At 41.9% G+C, this 21,389-nt stretch overlaps 1 protein-coding gene across 1 annotated transcript in view; it reads left to right on the forward strand.

Moving 5' to 3' along the window:
• MCUB (mitochondrial calcium uniporter dominant negative subunit beta) overlaps positions 1-21,389 on the forward strand; it is a 51,509-nt gene that overhangs the window by 21,180 nt on the left and 8,940 nt on the right. Inside the window, exon 2 of the mRNA XM_071555987.1 lies at positions 21,188-21,263. Coding sequence (XP_071412088.1) covers positions 21,188-21,263 — 76 coding nt within the window. The remainder of the gene's footprint in view (positions 1-21,187; positions 21,264-21,389) is intronic.

The raw sequence follows: 21,389 nt of genomic DNA on the forward strand, positions 1-21,389 counted from the left end.
AGCTTCCCTGCTGAAGTGTTCCACTTCAGAAATTTCAGCACCATTTGCATTGTATATTATTTCCGAGAAATGCATAATGTGCAAAATCCATTTGCGGGTTTTTTTAAGAATTTTGAAATGTTCAAGCTTGTCATCTGGCTATTGTTTTTTTAATGAGTTTTGACTATTTTTCCTTGCAAAAAAAATAAAAAAGGTGAATGACTGTGTTATAAAAACATAAAAAACATACACAGTAATGGATGAATTTATACAGCTTAACTGCCTGACCCCATGGTCTGCAGGCCAGTGGTTGAATCTTTTTAAAAATATTTTTTAAGGTTTTCAAAAGAGACTGTCATATTAATAATAGTATTGGATAAGTACTGACAAGTAGAAACACAGCAGTTAAGGTCAGCCATTTCCCATCTCATTTCTTAAACACAGGTCTACTTCTCAGTTGAAGAAAATGAGAGGATATGGTGCTGTTGTGCTGATCTGCTTGGCTCCATGTGGAAGGTCTTGCTTTCATGCTCCTGATAATAGGAATGTGATGTGGAAATGGTCTCATCTGGAATACACAAGTGAGAGTGTATTATGAAAGGAACAGAACACTGAAAAAAAGGGCAACTTAGAGAAATGTGTCAAAGCTGCAAACTATTCAGGAGGGATGAGAATTTAAGTCTCTGTCTGCCACTATCCAGTGTCCTCCTCAAAAACAGCTGCTGACTGCTTTTCCTTGTTCCATTGCAGTAATTTTAAGTTCCTTTGCCTGATCTTTGTAGCTTCAAATGAAAACTATAAAGATGAGAAAAGCAAGAGGCAGAGACACTTAGGAGAAAGCCCAGCTCCTGAGGAAGCAAACAGATCAGATGAGAAAGCAACACATGGTCAGCATTCCCTGTGGCATGCAGATTGTGGTCAGCTCTCCTCCTCTTTTTATTGCTCAAGTTTCTGTACTTGTGCATGTCCCAGCCCTCTAAATCCTTGTCTGCAAACCTTCATTTGGGCTGGTCTGAGTGTGTGGGCTACTGGTAGGCATTCAGATGGTGACCTACCCAAGGTCACCAGGCAGGGTTTTTGTTATTGGGGGTATCTCTGACAAACACATGCAATTGCAGTGGCAGAGGAAGATTCAGGCACAGAAGGATGAAGCAGAGCTTGGAGGACAAGCTCCATACCCTGCCAGTCTCTGGCCATCCTGCACTGTCTGCATAAGCTGTGTGGGCCTCTCAGTCCCTCAGGAGGTGAGCTCCTGTTCCATAACTTTGCTGTTACATGGGCCACTAAATTACTCTTGTATCTGTACTCCAGGTGGAAGTCAATACTTTCAATATAATATGCTTAAAATACAGCAGCAAAATTCAGCAGTTCTTGTGGCTCTCCTTTTAGGACCCAAATTGGTTTTTTGTGTTCAGAGGACAACTGACTTCCTTCTTGTTTTCTTTTTTTTTTGTTGGTTTGGGCTTTTTTCTGATCTGGTTCCTAAGGGAGGCTTCCTTCCCGGGTTAATTTTTTTCCCACTGCTTTCTGTGGTCAGATTACAGAATGAGTCCGATTGAAATCTCTCCTGCCTCTCTCTCCTCTCCCTGCTCTATCCTTTCATTGGTTTTTCCTCACTCTCTATGGACTCTTTTTCATTCGGCTGAGTTTCCTGTTGTAGTTGATCAGCTGGTTGTAGTGATGAAGCTGAGACAGCTGATCATGAAATTGTCTTGATATTCCTGAATGCTCAGCCAAGGAAATATGTTTGTGAGCACCTCCAGGTGAGCTAAGGGAACTGGAGGAGTGTTGAAGATCTAGAGCAGTCATTGCAACAGCTTCCTTAAAACCTCTTTTTTCTGCCCCAGGGGTCAGTCCCTTGTCCCTGTAACGGTCCAGCAGAAGGGTTGCTTACCGTAATTGTGGGGCCTGCCCACCCTGGATTGCTCGTAACAGTGAAATATTAAGTCTAGATACAAAGAAACTAAGGCTTTAATTTTCAGGGGTATTTTTGACATCTCAGATACTGTTAGAAAAAATGTAGCCTATATAGAATACCTGTAAAATTGAGGTGGTAATAGCAAAATATAGGTGAGATCTCTGGAATTATTAAATGCAAATTGAGAGTGAGGTGTCACCACAGGAATAGTGGCATTAGTGTAGGTTACAAGACTAAGGTACATAAGGAGTCATGGAGAGAAAAGCAGCAAGTCTGTGGTGCTGTAGCTTGGTGTTATGATGCTGATCACATCTGCCCTGGTGAGCTCCCAGGCTTAAACAGTACAGAAAATCCAAACAACATTGCTGAAACAGCTTTACATCTAATGTACTTTGATTTTCTACCTTTATACCTGTAATATGTTGTGAAAACTTGACCCATTTTATAGCTACAGCAGCCCCCTTACCTCCTCTACTAGGTTTTGGAGAATGTTTTGTTAAACCCATAAGTGTTTTGGATTCACTTTTTGGAATGTGAGGAAGTGGGATTTTCCTTATTTAAATTAGTATTGGAGAGGTGATTGGCTTTCTCTGAAACATCTGCTTTGTTTGGGGCTGAATTGCTTTGGAACACCAGGAAATGTGAGTGTTGTGTTGCCTTGTAGGAACTGTCTGTTCTATGTAAATTTGAGATGTGTGCAAAACCAATGCAGAGTTAAAAGATCTCTTAATAACCTTTCTTGATGTATATATTCAGGTGGCCTGTAGTGATGTGATTATGGGTTGCGTAGGACAAGCTGTCATAGTTAGATGGCTCACAGACTCACATGATGGTTTTTCTGCAGACATGTGACAAATATTCCCCTGGTCATCCTTATCCTTGTCCACGAGAAATGCCATGTTGAGCTGGGAGTAGAAAGTGTCATTGGGTCTCCAGTTGGTAATGCAAGGACTGCCTGTGTGCCTTTCTTTGGGAATGGGTGAGCCATTGCCTTTTCCTCCCCGGGGCTGTCAATTTGCATCTCTCTCGTCCAGCCTACAGTCTGTTTAATATGCAAAACCTCTGTAGCCTGCGGACTTGTACCATCTCTCAAGATGGAGCTGAAATTAGCTAGCAGGTTCAGGAGCCTGAAAGGTGAGGAGGTCAAGACAACTCTCCTACACAAGTCTGGTTTCCTTATGAACCTCTGCTATGGTCATGATGCGTAGGTACAGTGCAATGAGGGGAAAAAGTGAGTAATTTATCTTAAGAGATGCTGTTGGGGGGGATTTGATGTTTTGTGGTCTCAGATGGTGGGTGGCTGGGAAAGGAGGAAAAGTGATGTCTCTGTGCACTTGCATGCTTTGAATACTCATTTCTGGCTAGGCACAGGCAGTTCTGTGATTTTAAATCCATGTTTTTTGGCTGATCTTCCAGTGTCTCTTTGCATGGAAGTACAGTTGTGTTGCTAATTTTATGAAATGAAGGAAACTTCATTAGCCAGAGGATTTTTGTTTGGGTTTAATCTCATAGGCAGAGAGGAGGACAATCTATTTTGCTTAGTGCAGCGGTGTGCTGGAGAAGCAGAACAGATGGCAAGGGAAATCTTTGTAATTTTATGTTTATATTATTCTCTTCCTTCTGCCAACTTAATTGTTACTATTTTGATAACTTTGGTCAGGTGGATTTGGGTGAGTGCTGGGATACATGATGGATCTCTCCCAATAAACAGCTGTTCAGCATGCTGATAAGAGTGTAAGAGACTTCCTTTACAGAAAATTATTTTCAAGCTACTAAAGCCCTTTGGGAGCTCCATGATTGTGGTCTCAATGCCTGTGTTTGTATTCCTGGTTGGTATGAATAAATAATATGCTGGGTGCCACATGTCCAGGAGTTACAGAAAGTTTAATGACAATAGTGTAATGTGCAATTTACCAATACCAAAGAAAAAGCTACATGTTTTGATATGTTGTGGAAGTAACACAAGTGGTAAGAAAGTGAGGATCTCCTGCAGGCATGGCAGGCACTGGAAGACCATGTTGGAAACCAGGGAGGCTGAATGGGGGGAGAACTGCTTACCATCACTGTCAAAGTAGGTGTTCAGCTAGGTAAAAACAAGAGCTAAGCAGTCTGGGAATTTAACTTGCTTATGAATCCTCTTTTGATAGTGCTTAATTTATCCTCATGGAACAAACTGTTGGAAAGCTACTGAAAATTCAGGAAGTCTTGCTTGGGAGCCAGCTCTTCTTTCTGGCTGGCGAGGATCGGCAGCCCTGTGTGTCCCTGGCCTGGTTGCCTCGCTCTTGTTTCAGCGGATCTGAAACAAGTTTTTCTCCTTGCTGTGGCCTTCAGGATGTGATTCCAGATAGTGAGGGTGGAATGCAAATTTTGATCTTTGGAAAATCATGAGCAATGTTTAGCAGCAAAACAGAAATAGATCAAGTTGGATCAGCCCAAAGTGATATTAATGTTTCTTACCAGAAGAGAATTCTGAAATGAGCTGGGGGGCTCACAAACCATAATCCTCCTCTTTTCATGCTTTTTTAATTTAAGTCAAGGACAGGAAGGATGTATATAGATGTAGGTATAGATATAGATTATAGATACAGATATACACACACACACAGACACATATATATCTAGATCTGAAATAGCTAGCTGAAGTGCCAGCGATATCATTTTCCCATAGCTGAGGGCTTGAGGTACTTATCTTGACTCTAGGCAGAATAGGAGTATGAGTCTCTACAGTGTGACCTGACATTCACCTTTAGCAGTTAACATGAAGCTCTGGCTGATAAGTATTACTTCGATTTGTTGCTTTAATCTTGTAGAGATAACACTTAGCTTTAGACTTTGCCTCCCTTTCCTTGGAAAAATAATTGAGTCATTAAGTCCCTTAAAGGCAGTAAATGGTTTACTTAGAAACTTTTAACTCTGTTTCACGAACATGTGAATGCTCTGCTCCTACTTGTAGGGCATTAATTATGAAATAAAAGTGAGATTTTTTTTTAATTATGATGGTAGAGACATTTTACTGATTCCCTTGGAAATTGCCTGTGGCTGACAGCTTGGGATTTCAGAACTGAAAGGAAAGGAATTTAGCTATTCAGCATTTGACAAAGGCTGGGCTTTGATAGGTAATCACACATAATGTAATGGAAGGATGAGATGGCAGGTTAGCTTGGCCATAAGAAAGGAAAAAACTCCATTGTGTTCTGATTGCAGGGGATTCTTGAGCAATCGTTAGGCTTGTGCTGTGTGAAACCTTTCGCTGTTGCATCTGTTCATTTCATCTTTAATTTCTATTCTTGAAGTCAGTTGTCCTTATAATTCACTTGAAAGCTGTCTTTCTCCTTTTTATACAAGGAGTATCTCTGGCACAGTAAAAGGTACAGTAATCCGTTACAAATTCTAAATTTTGACAAACCAGAGGTGGGAACAAGTAAGGCTTAACAGAGCTACCAACATACCAGTTAGTAATACCTACTAAAGTTTACATGTCTTCAATTCATAAATAAGATGCCAGTAAACTGAGAGCACAAAATTAACTGCAAATGCAGTAATGCCACATGTTTGGGGCAGCTGTGTAAGAGCTCTTAGCTGCTGATTTTTTAGTATCCTGAGCATCTAGAGCAAAATACAATTATTGGTAAGATGTACAGATTACCTAAATGATATGTTTTACCAGTTGCTTTGCTGATTAATGGAGAAGTCAGTGGTAGGAAACTGTAGGTGCTTGCTGAAGTTGATTCCTTGTCATCCCTTATAACATGTAAAGGCTAGTGGAAGTTAGGGTGTAATCAGCATGGTTCTTTCACTTTTATGGATGTTAAAATTGGTACCTTTACTGAGATAAGAATGATATACTCCTGTTATAGACTCCTGGAACAGTCTGTGCTATCTTTGTCTGAGGGCAGATTAGATTGAGAAGAATTTGCAAAAGGACACTAGGAAAAATGACTGAAAAGGGCATAAAAGATGAAGAATACATTAAGCAGTTTATAAAGCCATTTTCCTACAGAACAGTCATTTCTCACTGTAGATTGCACATCTTTTCCATGCTTCTGACAAAACCTTTATTATAACTTGATTGTTCCAAGAAGGCCACATGTCTTTGAATGTGATGCCTGCAATGCTTCTACCTTGCCAGCATTTAGGCTTGTGAGTGACCACAGACTGTGCACGGTGTTCCTTGCAATGCTCCAGTACATGTTCTGGATGCCGCAGGCTGCTCTGACCAGTATGGAAGATGATAGTCTTTCCACATGGGTAAATAGGCTGAAAGAATTTTTTGTTTGATTTTTGGTAGTTTTGTTCATATGCACAGAATAATACTCTAAAACTATTTTCCATACAAATTTTTTGTACTGGTGGAGCAGCTCAGCCTTGCTCCTGAACAGCATTGCTCCTCCCTCTTGTTTTGGTGGTGCAGAGCAGCAACTGTGCTCCCAGACATAAGGCAGATGTTAGATGTCAGTTTTGAGTAACCTCTCTCTAACCACATTTAATTTAAAGTTAACATCACTAATGCACTGAAGGTTTGTGTCCTACAAGAGGTGCTGGTAGGCTGTTGGATCACCCTTTTTGACTGCGAGTGGCTGGTAGTTGTATAATTAAATAATCTTAAAACTTAGTGGAAACCGACTTTGGTAAACTGTTGAGGAATATTTCAATAACACAGGCCATAGTGTGTTATTGGAAGCCTATGTGCACAGCCCAGGCCATGGAGAGGGAAACGAGGCCCCTGCATCTTTAAGCCTGCTTCAAGAAGAGCAGTAAACAATAGAAGGAATGTGGCAGCTGTTAGGAGAAGCAGATAAACAAATTGATACAGAAGGGCATAGATTTGAGAAAAGTACCAATCCAGCTGGTAGCACGCCCTAGCCATTGACCAATGATATTCCTGTACTATTCGTGGACTCAGAAAATATGCGATGTGTGTGTGTGTGATGTAAACAATAAATCAGAGCACTGACTTTACTTCTATGGAGGTTACGTCTTTACTCTCGTGCCGAAACCTGGGGAGCTCAAAAACTGACATTTCTTACTTTAGTAAACAGATATGCCGTATGATTTGCGTGTCTTGTCCCTCTAGGAAGTCACACTACTGAAGCAAACAAAAAGTTCACATCATCTCAAAGTCTACATATTAGTCCTGACAAAGTGGGATGGTAATGGTGGCGTTTTCCCCTCTTCTTCTGTTGGCAGAATTAGTAAGGCTTTGAGTTGCCCATGATGAACTGAAAAACTTCATCTGGAAAATACCAGATCACTTGGAGATTCAGAAGTGCTAGATAGTGAGATACATGGCAGAGACCTGGCTTGCTAATCTTTTTAGAAGGTAAAAGTGCTGCAAAAACTTTAGACTCCTTTGGAACAAGGAGTTCTTGCAGCTGTTGATACAACCTGTACTCCACAGCTTCCTTCAGATCAAAGTTAATACAAGGGAGGAACAAGATCTGTAGCTTTTAAGGACTAAGTGTAATTTTGAACTCTATTTTATATATCTTTTTCACTTTACAATTAATAGCTTTCCAGTAAATGGTTTAATTGGTGTATCAAAAGATTGTTTCTGCTTTAGTAAGATGAATTACTTTGCTGCTTTGAAGAGAAATTGGATGCCCCATGTTGGCTTCCTGCAGCCTTTTTTTTTCCCTGCACAAACTGCAAATATATAAGGCTTTACAAAATAAGATAAACTTGATATTCTCTGATACTTAATACAAAATATGATGGCAGAATATTTTCCTGGTAGGAAATTTCTTTGCATATACATGTTTATGTAACAGAGTAACTTCAGTTTTTCAGTGATAGAATCATAGAATCATAGAATCGATTGGGTTGGAAAAGACCTCCAAGATCATCGAGTCCAACCCTTGGTCCAACTCTAGTCCATTTACTAGATCATGGCACCCAGCGCCACGTCCAATCTGTGTTTAAAAATCTCTAGGGATGGTGAATCCACCACCTCTCTGGGCAGCCCATTCCAATGCCTGATTACTCTCTCTGTAAAGAATTTTTTTCTGATATCCAACTTAAATTTCCCCTGGCAGAGCTTAAGCCTGTGCCCTTTGTCCTATTGCTGAGTGCCTGGGAGAAGACACCAGCCCCCACCTGGCTATAACTTCTCTTCAGGTAGTTATAGACAGTGATGAGGTCACCTCTGAGCCTCCTCTTCTCCAGGCTAAACAACCCCAGCTCCCTCAGCCTCTCCCCATAGGACTTGTGCTCCAGTCCCTTCACCAGCCTTGTAGCTCTTCTCTGGACCCGCTCCAGCACCTCAATATCCTTTCTGAACTGAGGGGCCCAGAACTGAACACAGTACTCAAGGTGTGGCCTCACCAATGCAGAGTACAGGGGAAGGATCACTTCCCTGGTCCTGCTGGCCATGCTATTTTTGATACAGAACAGGATCCCATTGGCCTTCTTGGCCACCTGGGCACACTGTTGGCTCATGTTGAGCTTCCTGTCAATTAGTACCCCAAGGTCCCTTTCTGCCTGGCTGCTCTCCAGCCACTCTGTGCCCAGCCTGTAGCGTTGCAGGGGGTTGTTGTGGCCAAAGTGCAGGACCCGGCACTTGGCCTTGTTGAACTTCATCCCATTGGAATCAGCCCATCTCTCAAGTCTATCCAGATCCCTCTGCAGAGCCCTCCTGCCTTCCAGCAGGTCGACACTCTCTCCCAACTTGGTGTCATCAGCAAATTTGCTGATGATGGACTCAATCCCCTCATCTAAATCATCAATAAAGATGTTAAACAGGACTGGACCCAATACAGACCCCTGGGGAACACCACTGGTGACCGGCCGCCAGCTGGATGCAGCTCCGTTCACCAGCACTCTCTGGGCCTGACCCTCCAGCCAGCTCTTAATCCAGGAGAGGGTACACTTGTCCAGGCCATGGGCTACCAGCTTTTTCAGGAGTATATTATGGGAGACAGTATCAAAGGCCTTGCTGAAGTCCAGATAGACCACATCCACAGCCTTCCCCTCATCCACCAGGTGGGTCACCTGATCGTAGAAAGAGATCAGGTTGGTCAGACAGGACCTGCCCCTCCTAAACCCATGCTGTCTGGGTCTTATCCCTTGTCCACCCTGAAGGTGCTGTGTAATTGCACTCAGGATGAACTGCTCCATAACCCTGCCAGGCACGGAGGTCAGGCTGACAGGCCTGGAGTTGCCAGGGTCCTGCTTGCAGCCCTTTTTGTGGATTGGGGTGACATTGGCCAACCTCCAATCATCTGGGACCTCCCCAGAGAGCCAGGACTGTTGGAAGATGATGGAGAGCAGTTTGGCAAGCTCTTCTGCCAGCTCCTTCATCACCCTGGGATGGATCCCATCTGGTCCCATAGACTTGTTAGGATCCAGCTGGCTCAGTAAGTCGGTCACTATTTCCTCCTGGAATACAGGAGGGGTATTCAGCTCCCTCTCCCTGTCCACCAGCTCCAGAGGCCAGTTGTCTTGAGGGCCACCTGTCTTACTGGTGAAAACTGAGGCAAAGTAGGTGTTAAGTACCTCAGCCTTCTCCTCATCTTCCTTAACTATATTTCCCTTCAAGTCCAACAGAGAATGGAGGTTTTCCTTGCCCCTCCTTTTGTTATTAATGTATTTCTAAAAGGACTTTTTGTTATCCTTAACTGAAATAGCCAAATTTACTTCAAATTCCACTTTTCTTTCCCTAATTTTTTCCTGCATGACCTAGCTCTATCTGTAAATTCTTCGTAAGTAGCCATCCCTTTTTTTCATAGTCTGTAAACTTTCGTTTTATCCCTGACTTCTTGCAGAATCTCCCTATTTAACCAAGCTGGCTGTCTTCCCCTCCGGCTGGCCTTTCGGCACACTGGGACAGCCTGTTGCTGTGCATTCAAAATCTCCCTCTTAAAACATGTCCAGTCCTCCTGGACCCCCTTGCCATTAAGGGTTGTTTCCCAGGGTATGCTCTGAATCAGTTTTTTGAATAGGCCAAAATCTGCTCTCCGGAAGTCCAAGGTAGAGGTTTTAATGGTGACTCTCCTTACATCCCTGAGAACTGAAAATTCTATTATTTCATGGTCACTATGCCCCAGGCGGCCTCCAACCACTACATCATCTACCAGCCCCTCTCTGTTTGTAAACAGTAGGTCTAGCAGGGCCTTCCCCCTGGTAGGCTCATTTACCAGTTGATGAAGGAAATTGTCCTCTATACACTCCAGGAACCTCCTTGACTGCCTCTTCTCTGCAGTATGAAGCTCCCAGCAGATATCTGGCAGGTTAAAGTCACCCACAAGAACAAGGGCTGGAGATTTTGAGACATCTACCAGCTGCTTGTAGAACAATTCATCTCCTTCATCATTCTGGTTGGGCGGTCTGTAACAGACACCCACAAGGGTGTCAGCCTTGTTGGCCTTGCCCCTGATTCTGGCCCACAGGCACTCAACCTTGTCACTGCTGACCTCAACTTCAACAGAGTCAAGAGACTCTCTAACATATAAAGCCACCCCTCCACCTCTCCTTCCCTGCCTGTCTTTTCTGAAGAGCTTGTAGCCCCCCATAGCAGCACTCCAGTCATGTGATTCATCTCACCACGTTTCTGTGACAGCAACTATGTCATAGTTCCAGCTCCTCTTGTTTGTTTCCCAGACTGCGTGCATTGGTGTACATGCACTCCAGCTGGGCCATTGATTTCATTCTCAACTCGGGCTCTATGCCCTTAGGCCTATCTCTGGAGAGCCCAGTTGCCGTCCCTTCCCCCTTCAAACCGAGTTTAAAGCCCTCCTAACCAACCCTGCCAACTTATGGGCTACAGTTCTTTTGCCCTTCCTAGATAAATGAAGCCCATCTGCTTTGACGAGACTGGTCAACACAGAGTTTGCGCCATGATCAAAAAACCCAAAATTTTGACGATAACACCATCCCCTAAGCCACCTGTTGGTAAGCTGGGCTTTCCTAAACCTCTCCTCATTCATCCCAGCTAGCACAGGAACTGAGGCAATTACTACCTGTGCTCCTGTCCTATGAAGAGATTGGGTCAGTGCCTTGAAATCTTTTTTAATTACTCTGGTACTCCTTTTATTAATGTCATCACTTCCAACCTGGACAACCAACAGTGGGTAATAGTCTGAGGGTTGGATAAGTTTAGGAAGTCTTTTGGTAATATCCCTCACCCTGGCCCCAGGAAGGCAGCAAACTTCCCTGTGGGATAGGTCTGGCCGACATATAGGGCCCTCAGTTCCCCTCAGAAGGGAGTCACTGATTACAACAACTCTTCTCTTTTTCCTCTTACCTGTAGTCGTAACCCGTCCGGTAGGCTGGTGGTAACCAGAAGATCTTGTAGATAGATCCTCCTCCTGACTGTCCTCCAACAGACTGTCCGAGTCCAGGGCCATATACCTGTTTTTTAAGGGCACCCTGGCAGGTGAAAGGGGTCGAGAGGGGGTGTTTTTGCCTCTATGACCAGGCACCTGTTTCCATTCATCTCCATCCCTATGGTCTGTTCTGTCTGCCTGATGGCAGGAGGGACTGGGCTTCACCACCTCCTGCTGGGCTTCCTTAGGAGTGGAAAGGGTGTGACTCCACCAGTCAATTTCCCTTTCACTCTCCCTTATGTTTCTGAGCCTATCGACCTCTTCCTTTAGCTCTGCCACTGTGTTAAAATTCCAAGATAACAAGCTAAGTAATTTTCAGCTCCTTTGAATGCAAGAATATGTTCCACTGCTTGCTCTGCATAATAAAGCCTTAACAATGAGTGTGCCAAACCCATAGTAATTAGAAGTTGCTTGAAATTTGACTTTACATAGCCAAATTCTTGTATGAGTTTGGGTACATGTTGGGAGTGAGGTGAATAGAGTTACCACAGACCATTCATTTTCTAGGACAGTGTTGTGGCTTTTCTGGAGTACAGACTGTAAATGTAACAACCTGATTTAGAGCATTCTGTGGATTTATTTACATTATACTAGAGTTTTCCTTTAGTAATGCTTTCTCTGAATGATATGGTTCCACTCAATTAGGAACACGTCTAAGAACAAAACTGGTCTTTAACTTCATTCATTAACAAGGTGAGAGGATTTACTGGAGGGAGCTTAGAGAAAACTTGCTACCATAGAAGAGACTTCTGTTGGTGCTGCAGGCTAGAGATTCTGCTGTCATTGATGGCACCTTCATTTAAATGTATCCCAAACTACAGAGCTGGGTAAGACGTTCTGTGTTGTAGTCATTGCATTATAAGAATCTGCTTGTGTGGAAGACCAGATGACTACATCTGGAACATCTGTATTCATGTTACTGTAGACCTGAGGAGAAAAATCCAGCTTTTGGCTACTGGTTGCTTGTTCTGCATGGCATGAAATTCTTGTTTATTTTAGCATTAAAGGGGTTCTTAAAAACATTTGGTAAACCTTGACATTTAGAAAGTCCATGTTCTGGTCCTGTGTGTTTCATCAGTCTTTCAAATATGTATCCGAGTGAATTAATAGAGGAAGAGGAAATAGAACAGCTCTTAATTGGTTGGAGTTCAAAGGCTTTGGGATGAAAAGCAAGCAGCAAAGTTGCAGATTTGCTTACTTGCCCCCTGGGAGGCATGACAGTCGCATCGGAACACAAGTGCTGGACCAGCAAGGGCACACAGAGCCTGTCATCATGATCTACTGGCTGTAATGGTTTTTCTTGTGATAATAAACCTTATAAAAACTCACTGGAAACGTCTACAGATTCCCTCTACAGAAAATCTTTTTTTTCCATTTGCTTTGCCTGCTTAATAGAAAGGAATAATGTGCAGACATGTTGTATGGAACAAGACTGAGGAGGGAAGGGTGACAGCTCAGTGTATCACAGTCAGTATTGGTTGTTGATTTCAAAATATCATTGTCTGTCTGTATGCTTTGTGCTTTTACTTTCACAGGAAGAAGGTGAAAATCTTACTGTGATGGATTTGATGAGGAATGTTGCAACTGAGTTCACTGAGTCACTAGTTCAGTTAAGGTATGTTCTTAGGACACTGATGTTGACAGCTGAAACACGGAAGTGGGCAGCGTCAGCAAAGCTGCAGCCATTTGGTGTTTTTGTATCAAAATAGCTTCTTGAACAGCAGTGGGGGAACATAGATTTACAAAAGAAAAATAGAAAATAAAGCACAAAATATTTTTCTTGACATTTGACAGCATTTTGGTGTGTTTATTTGGGGGTAGCAATGTTGAGACCTCTCTCCACAATTATTTGAGAGTGATAGATCCTTAGACACAAGTCATAAAGTGCCAGGACCTACATGCTCATGGGACCTTTACTAAACCATTGGGCTGACTGGGCTTTTGCACTCTCAGCAGCTCATGAGTCAGAGTCATGCCAGAGTGGTTGGATTTTCAAGGCATTGCTGCTGTGACTACTCTTTTATCAGGAATACTCTTGAAGATACTTCTCCCAGCAAAGTTCTCTTTCAAGAAAACAAATAGATGGTTCTGAGTTTTCCTGCTTAAATCTTAAAATATTTACGTAGACCTTTGATAGGGGACTTCAAACAAAGTTGTCCTCTCAAGTAAAGTGTTGCTGTTGATGTGATAGTCTTGCTAAAGCCAGCTTGTTGAAACTGTTCTGTAAAGTATGCATGAAGATGAGTCTGAGCATCTTTAACTCTTTCTAAGACTCTTGTAGGAAAAGGTACGTCAAGGCCATTTTCTTATCTGATGAAATGTATTGTAAGTGTATTTTTGAAAGCAAAGTCATTCTTGTTATCCTTAAAGTTCTGCAGCATCTCCCAGATGAGGATGCCTGTCCCAAAAGGCACAGCACAAGAACAAATATCTGTTCCATGGGACAAATTAAAAATCCTGTCTGTGCTGACAAATTAGTCTTTTGACCTAGACTGTTCTGGGGAACAGATGGCACAACTCTTGAATGTGGGCTTGCTCTTGATAAAGCACAAATACATCTTCATGCTATAATCCCTCCTGCTCAAATTTTTAGCCCTCTGATTTGCATACTTCCTTGCAGGTGTTGAATCCCACCTTTCCTTCTGAAATAAAGTGGACTGGGAAGAACAGCAACTTTCAGACAAGCAGACTTTATTGAAACCAGATGAATATGTGAGATTTCAAATATTGTACAGCTTCAGACTTGGAGGAGATTTAGGGCTGATTCTCTTTGTAGGAAGAGAAGAAGAAGGTTTGATAATAAGACACAAATTTTGGTGTTGCTCCTAAAAATGCCCTTGGTCTGCATAGCTGTCTTGGTTTTAGGTCTGTCCTTACATTTGTTTGGAACTCTTCTTGCTTTGAAAAGCTGGGATTATCTGTACCTTTAGAATAGTCCCCAGAAGACACTGCAGGCATATGATGTCAGCTGTGTTAATGCTTCTCCTTCAGCACTTCTGGTGTTGCTTCTTTGCAGCAAGGGATCAGTGTTACTGAAATCATGCTTTTGGATTGAGGAGGACAAGGCTTAATTTCAGCCTGCTTTAAATGTCAGCTTTTTCAGCATCTATTCTTATGTCTTTTAAAACTGATATGGATGCAATTCCTGCTGCTTCTCCAGATCCTTGGAGCTTATGCATCCACAGCTGCCTGATGGAGAGTCAGATGACCTCGTTGACATACAATGCAAAAGGAGAGACTTTCTCTCCCTGTAATCATCTGTGACTTGCAGGGGCTGCATGTCTTCTTTCACCTGCGTGCACATGGGGTGTGCACATGAGGAGGAAGAGTTTGGGCAGGGATTGGGTGAGAGAGCACAAAGGAATAGTTAGAAGCTAGGTGGAGGATGCACACTTGCTCAGTGGAGGCTAGGGGAAGGTCTCCCTGGCAAAAACCTTGACAGTGGTGGATTTGGGCAGCTGGACTCTCATAAAAGAGGTTATTGGTGGTCAGTTGCCTTGATGCATTTCTTATCACAGCTGTCATTTTGGTCACTGGTAGTGTCTGGCTGCTTAAATCTAGTGCCAGTGGTTCTTGGAACCTGAGTAGAGGCAGGAAATGAAAGATCATCACGGATGATAAAGGCACAAAGAACAACAGGCACATGAAAACAAAATTTTGATTGCTTGGGCCCTTTATTTTACTGGTTTTTAACAGTGCTGTAAGGCAAGTGAGTTTTGAAGAAAAGTCACGGGACTGCTGTATTGCCCTTGCTTCATCCAGATCATGGGAACGTGCATACTTGTTTTGGAATTACTGCTTTGCTGGAAGAGACCTGCTGGTTACTTTCTTAAGAAGGGGTTAAGAAGGGGTTAAAATTCATATTGGCAGTTTTCGAATTAGCTGCAGGGTTGAAATGTAACTGTTGCAGCGCTGTTCTTGTGGTGCCTTGCAGAGCAGCTGGGAGAAGGTATTCACTGCATGGCCCATATCAAGACAAGAAAGCTGTGTCCCAGGAAAATAAAATAATAAAATAAATAAAATAATAAAATAAAATAATCTGTTACCATTATTTTGGCCTAGGAAAGAGAAATAAATCCTGAATGCTCCTACGTGTCTGAAGTATCTTCCCTGGCTGAAATGGCTATAGGATGTTGTGGCAGAATGAGTGATGTGTCTGTTGCAGGGATTTTGTGAGTTTAATTTAAGTTGGGCTTCCAGAAGATGTTGCTAAATCTCAGCAATGTACCTTGAAGCTGCTGTTTTCATTGAGGCTGTTGTTTCATGACGGTCTGAATTGGTTGTAGGATCAGTGGAGAAACAATGACAAGCCTTTCAATGTAAGCGAAGACAAATGAAAAATTAATTAGAGAGAAGCACTTGTAAGATGATTGTAGGCGGTTGTTAGGGCTCCTTATGTCTTATTTTCCTAATCGTGTGGGATTGCATATAAAAACAGCACAGAAATTTAACTGCAGATATCTCCAAAATTACCCTTGTGACTCATTTTAAAAAGGGAAATACCTTATATGTACTTATTGTAAACTTGGTCTGAATACTGATTGATTTTTGGTAATCGTTTTGCAAGATCTACAGACTCAGTAGACTGTGACAGCACCTGCTATTTTCCTTCTTTCCCTCAATTTTAAGCTATTCAGAAATGTTTGTAGATAGTTTATTCTGAAATTGCAGATTGTAAGTCCATAATTAATTCATCTCAGTTTGTTTGCCTTGGAAAATCAGATGGGAGCCAACATCATTCGTATGCAGAGAACTTCTTAAGTGTGTTTATTGGAGACAGAAAAATGTAGAAGTCAGTACTGAAAATATAAATATCTATTTACAGTACATGCATTCACTGAACATACCTGCCTTCATTTTCCTCCTGCTCCAGACAAGCTAGCAGCATCCAGAAAGGTAACTTGTCTTGCCCTCTCCTTCACAAACTGGACAAGATCAGCACGTGAGGAGAATGATGGATACTGGTGATGTTGGCTCATCTAGTGCCACTCTGAAACAGAGGTCTCAAAATTAATTTTTAGACACTGCAACTACTAGTTTCTCCCATGATTTTCCTCCCTTCTGTTCCCTTCCCCGGGTCCTTCAGCAGCTATGTGGAGGGAGCTGTACCAGATATTGGACAAGGACTCCAGGAGATAACTGAGCTTTCGTTTTCTGCCGAGGGAAAGACTGTAACCCTATATTACTATTGAAATGTGGCCAACTGCAAGATGTTTTAATTAGAATGTATTTTGCTGCAGTGTAATTAAGGGTAAAAAACCTTGCTTACTGGAGTAGTGTATTTTATTATTGTGCTTTGCTATGTCAGATTCTTATCATTGCCTTGGAGAGAAGGAAATGAGAATATTGGAGACCACAGCATTCACAGTAACAGCCTGGATAATAATTTTTTGTAAAGGCTGCTCCTGAGTTTGACTTGAGGCAGTCTCGACAGGATCTCATGCTGGAGGAATATAATACTTCAATTGTAGTATTGCATTGCTCTTCAAGAAGAGGGCAGATAAAGTTGAGCTGACTCTTTTTAGGTTGGGATAAACAGCTTTCTAGTAAAAAATGCAAATTAATGGGCACTCAAATGTTGAAGGAGTGCTACAGTCGTTTTGCTGTTGAAATACAAAAACTGCCATATCTTCCAAGATGTATATAAGCAAAGAAAACAATTTCAAATATGTGATTGTTGGCTAGCTGCATTTTGGTTCAGATTTGCTACAACATTTTGGCATGGCAAGTCAAAATTAAAAAAATGAACTAAGTGTCAAAGGTAATAGTTCTCAGAAAGTGTGCTAATGACATGTTTTTGTAGAATTCCTTTTTCAAAGTCACTTCTTCATGTGAAAAATATTTTTATTTTTTGCTCCTTCTCTTCCCACCCACATTACAGTCTTTACAGAACAGAAGTTAAGGTTCCTGATGAGGTTACTATTTCTATATGTAGTGCTGAATATCAGAGGCTTTCATGTCATCTCATGTACTGATAATGATACCAACGTCTTACACATAAGTGGTCAAAAGTAAATTTGATTTTAAGTTTGCAGGAGCAGTCACTCAGAATCGAAAGAGATTACTAGTTTGGAACAGCTGAGTCCAGAAACTACAGTGTATGTAGGTTCAGTCATTTGCCACTCTCAAAAGTAAAAACGCTGTATTTCTATTCCAGTCTCTCCCACTCTTCATGTCTGGCTGCTTAGTTTTCCAGCTCAGTTATGCTGCTACAGTAGTCCCTAAAGCTGTGCTTAAACCAGATTGTTGAAATTTCCACTCAGACTTTAACAGTGGCAACTTCTCTGCTGCAAGAGATCAGGGATACCCTTAACAGAGGAAGTACCTCTTTAAACTGGGTATGTATTTTCTGTTAAAATACCAGTTGGTATAAAACAGGATATGTTGGTTTATTTTTATCCCAGTTAACACTGTGCCTTAAATTGACATGAATTTTCACTCACAGAAGAGTCCATACCTTGAACTGAGTCACGAGATTAGCTCAGCTGGTTAAAACTTGGTTGTAGTAATGCCAAGGTCATGGGTTCAATCCCCTTTGTGGGCCATTGACTTAAGAGTTGGACTCTCAATGTTCCTTGTGGGTCCCTTCCAACTCAGAATAGTCTGTGATCTGCAGAAAGAGATGTGGTCTGTGGCCAGCTGCTGATCCCAGGCATTTTGCATTGGGAAGCAAATACAGCTGAGGGGGAAAGGGTGTTTCACAGCTAAATGCTGTTCATGAGCCTTGAGCTCAATTCCTGAACATAACTGTGATTGTGTTGGATGGGGTTTAGCCAGATGTCCTGCCACATGTGTGTTCAAGTTGCAGAAAGATATAGAATAGCTTTCTTTAGCCCTTTGTGTGGTTAGATGAATTAGCCAAGAGGTGCATGTACTGGCATATAAGAGTAGTACGCTGTCCTCCTTACAGTGTGCCCAAGTTAAAGTTGTGCTGCAGGTTAATTTGGGCCATGTGTTCCTGTTCCATCTCTTACTGATGTTGCTGTGGGTACAGTCTCGTCATTTTGGTTCTGTAGTCCAAATGTTCCTTTTAGCTGTGGTGCTTGCTGACTAACATTTCTTTTCCAATGGTTGGATAGGGGTCATTTCAAACATCTCAAAAGGGGCCCAGTGATTTGGCTGTAGGGCACAAGTTAATGGTTTAATAACTTCACTGAAACTGGAGATGTAAACATGGGGAGAAAGTTAACCCAGCTGTTCTTGCTTCCCAATTAATCAACCTAGAGCTTATATGGAAAGAGTTAATTACTTGAAAATCAGTTCAACTCCATGGCTCTGTGGCTTTTGCTTTTCTTATACTTCATATATTCTTTGCAATTTATTTTAATGGGTTGGCTGCATTAACAGTCAATCTAAAATAGGAAAAAAAAGCTCCAGTATGTAGATATTCTTTCAGTGGATCATGAATGATAATGTCAAAATCTAAAGAACAATAGAATGAATTACCTTAATGATCTTATAAATGTAATTTAATTCAAGAAGTATTTTTAACTTAGTATATTAAATATCTCTAGATATTTTAATATATATTAATTGTTGAAAGCATATTTTTTTCAGTAAGTAGAGTAGACACACAAATTCACAACAAAAGAAACTTAAATAACCTTCAAATACAGGCTGTCTGGGGCCCCATGCCTGGGGCACATTGGATGATTGATATTTAGATATTGATTGCAAAGTTACATATCAAGAGACTGTAAAAACATTAGCTCCATATTATTATCCCTTTTATATCCCTCTGGAGAAACAACACAGTTGCTGTTATATTCAAAGACAGTGAGTTTTACTATGGGCTGTTCTAATCCATGTGTTTCAGAGTCTTTTGTGAGAAAGCAGATCGGATGTTGAAGGTTATCTCCCTACTCTAGGCTGTGTGTTACTCAGTGTTTTGTTGATATAGGTGTCCCTTGTGAATGGGGTGAGAACTGGTGAGCTGGACTGATTGCCTGTCTCTGGCTCTGCGGAAGAACCAGACAAGTTACCACATGTGTCCTGGCTGTGAGTGGCTGTTCAGCATTCCAGCACTCTTAATGTCTACCTTTCTTTGAATTAATGTGCTTGTGTTTAAGGTATTTTGCTAGTTAGTTTAGGTTGCTGACTGCCTTTGGTTCCAGAAAAAAAGCTCGGGTAACGTTAGCATCTTTGAAACACACAGATTCACTTTAGTGATGATTCTTTTATTTAACCTAATAATGTATTCCTACACAGTCAAGCTTGTGATTCTTTACAAATAAATCCTGTGAACTGGTGAGCAATGTTTGGCATACTGAATGGGCAGGGCCTCTTGCATTTGTAGCTTTGTTTTCCTGCCTTGTCAAAGGATGTTATCTTGGTGACTGAAGTGTTTTGACCTTCAGAAAGATGAGCTATAAAGCTCAGCATAGGGAGAATCAGTGCTTGTCATCTCTCTCCACATTGTTTTTCACTTCCCCCAACTATCGTATTTCAAATCCCAGGCCTTGGTCCAGCCCATACATAATTTTTGTAACGAGTTTAGTCAGGGATATGATTTCCCTTCTTCTACGACTGTTACACTTAGTTTATGGCAGTAATGTCTGCTGCTGTGTGGAGTCACTGCAGTAAACTTGTTTCCTCCTTGTGCGGGGGGATTAGCTGTAGCAGCAAAGGACTTTTGTGTTAGACTAGTTGCACATTCCACAGTGTGGATTGACTCCTTTAAACAAAGGGTCTAATCAGAGCAGTTTGTTTTCTGTGTTTTTATATGACTGTTGAAGTGTTGTGTTCTCACATGTGTGAAAGGGTGGAACTTGGGAATGCAACCGTGCAGGTTCAAAACCCTGCTGTCATCCCTGTCCCAGGGCATAGAGGATACTTATTACATCTCTGTGTGTCTTCTTCAGTGGGGTACCAGAGGCTTCTGATGCTATTAGTTGCAGCAGCATCTTACCTGGTGCAGGGATAAGTACTCTTTCTGGAAGAGTTTTTATCAGGAAGCCAGAACTCATTTCTCACTTAGGAAGCCTTTCCTGCCTCAGAGTACTTCTCCCATAAATAGTTGGATGCTTTTTTTCCCCTTCTTTGCATGCAAGAATTAAAACGCAGTATCTCTCTAGTCTGAGGAGAGATAAATCCTCAGAGTGTTATGGGCCGTGCCAGCAGTGAGCCTGGGGGAGAGAGCCCAGAGGCAATGATAAAGCCTGGAAACAAAAAAGAAGTTTATGCCTTTCCTCAGACGTGCTCTGGAAGCATGGCCAGTTTCTGCTTTTTAGTGTTCTTGCCTTCAGATAAACCTTTTGAATTCCTTTCACTGCTGTGGCATTTTGGAGGATACCTGCATATATCGTACTTTACACCTGGAGCTGAAATGGCCATTTCTATTTAAAACATAAAAAATCTTCCATACTTGGGCAAGCTGTATTGTTATTACTGTCTTTTAACAGCATGAATGTCAACAGCTACTTTTTGGTATGTGGTATATAATTACGAAACAAAGAGTAGTGATCTCAGTCTCTTATATTTTATTTGGGATTATGAGTCAGCAGTAAAAGATTTCACTGAAACCATGCCCACTGTTGGAAGTTACAGTGTGAGCTCTGAAGTGCTGCAGAGCACTTCTGCCTTCAGGCACCACGGTATAGAGATTTTCAAGTGGCTGTTCTAGGGAGGGAGGAGATGTTTAATTGTAAGATTTGCATGAAACACTTCAGAAACGCTGCATTTTGTTTTTCTTTCCACTTCCTTTATTTCCTTGAGTTAGTTAAAGCACAGTAGACAAAAAGTTTATCTATGGGCAATATCTTAATACTTTTGGCAGTGATTGTGCTTTCTGTCAGGGTGGTTTAATCTCTTACACAGAATTGCTAAGTGAGGGTTTTTTTCTACAGACAGACACCTCTGATGTCAGATCACACAAAAGCAGATCACTGTGACAAGCTGGGTACTGCCATTAACCAAGTAAATCTTGCATCCTAACCTTTCTAAAGCAAGCTCCCCTGTGTCCCTTCTGCAGGTGTGGCTTTGGAGGCACACCGGAGCTTGGAGGGGCTGGGAAGGAGCACCTTACAGCACGCTGGTGCCATCTGATGGTAAGCTTTCCCAGCAGGTTTTCCCCTCTTCCCATCAATATCAACAAGCTTTTATACTTATTTTTGAGAGTCTGGTGAGATGATGTTAGTTGCATGGTTTTATATATATATCCCAGAAACAGGAGG

Source organism: Pithys albifrons, chromosome 5 (genome assembly GCF_047495875.1).
Source record: "Pithys albifrons albifrons isolate INPA30051 chromosome 5, PitAlb_v1, whole genome shotgun sequence".
Classification (NCBI taxonomy): Eukaryota; Metazoa; Chordata; class Aves; order Passeriformes; family Thamnophilidae; genus Pithys; species Pithys albifrons.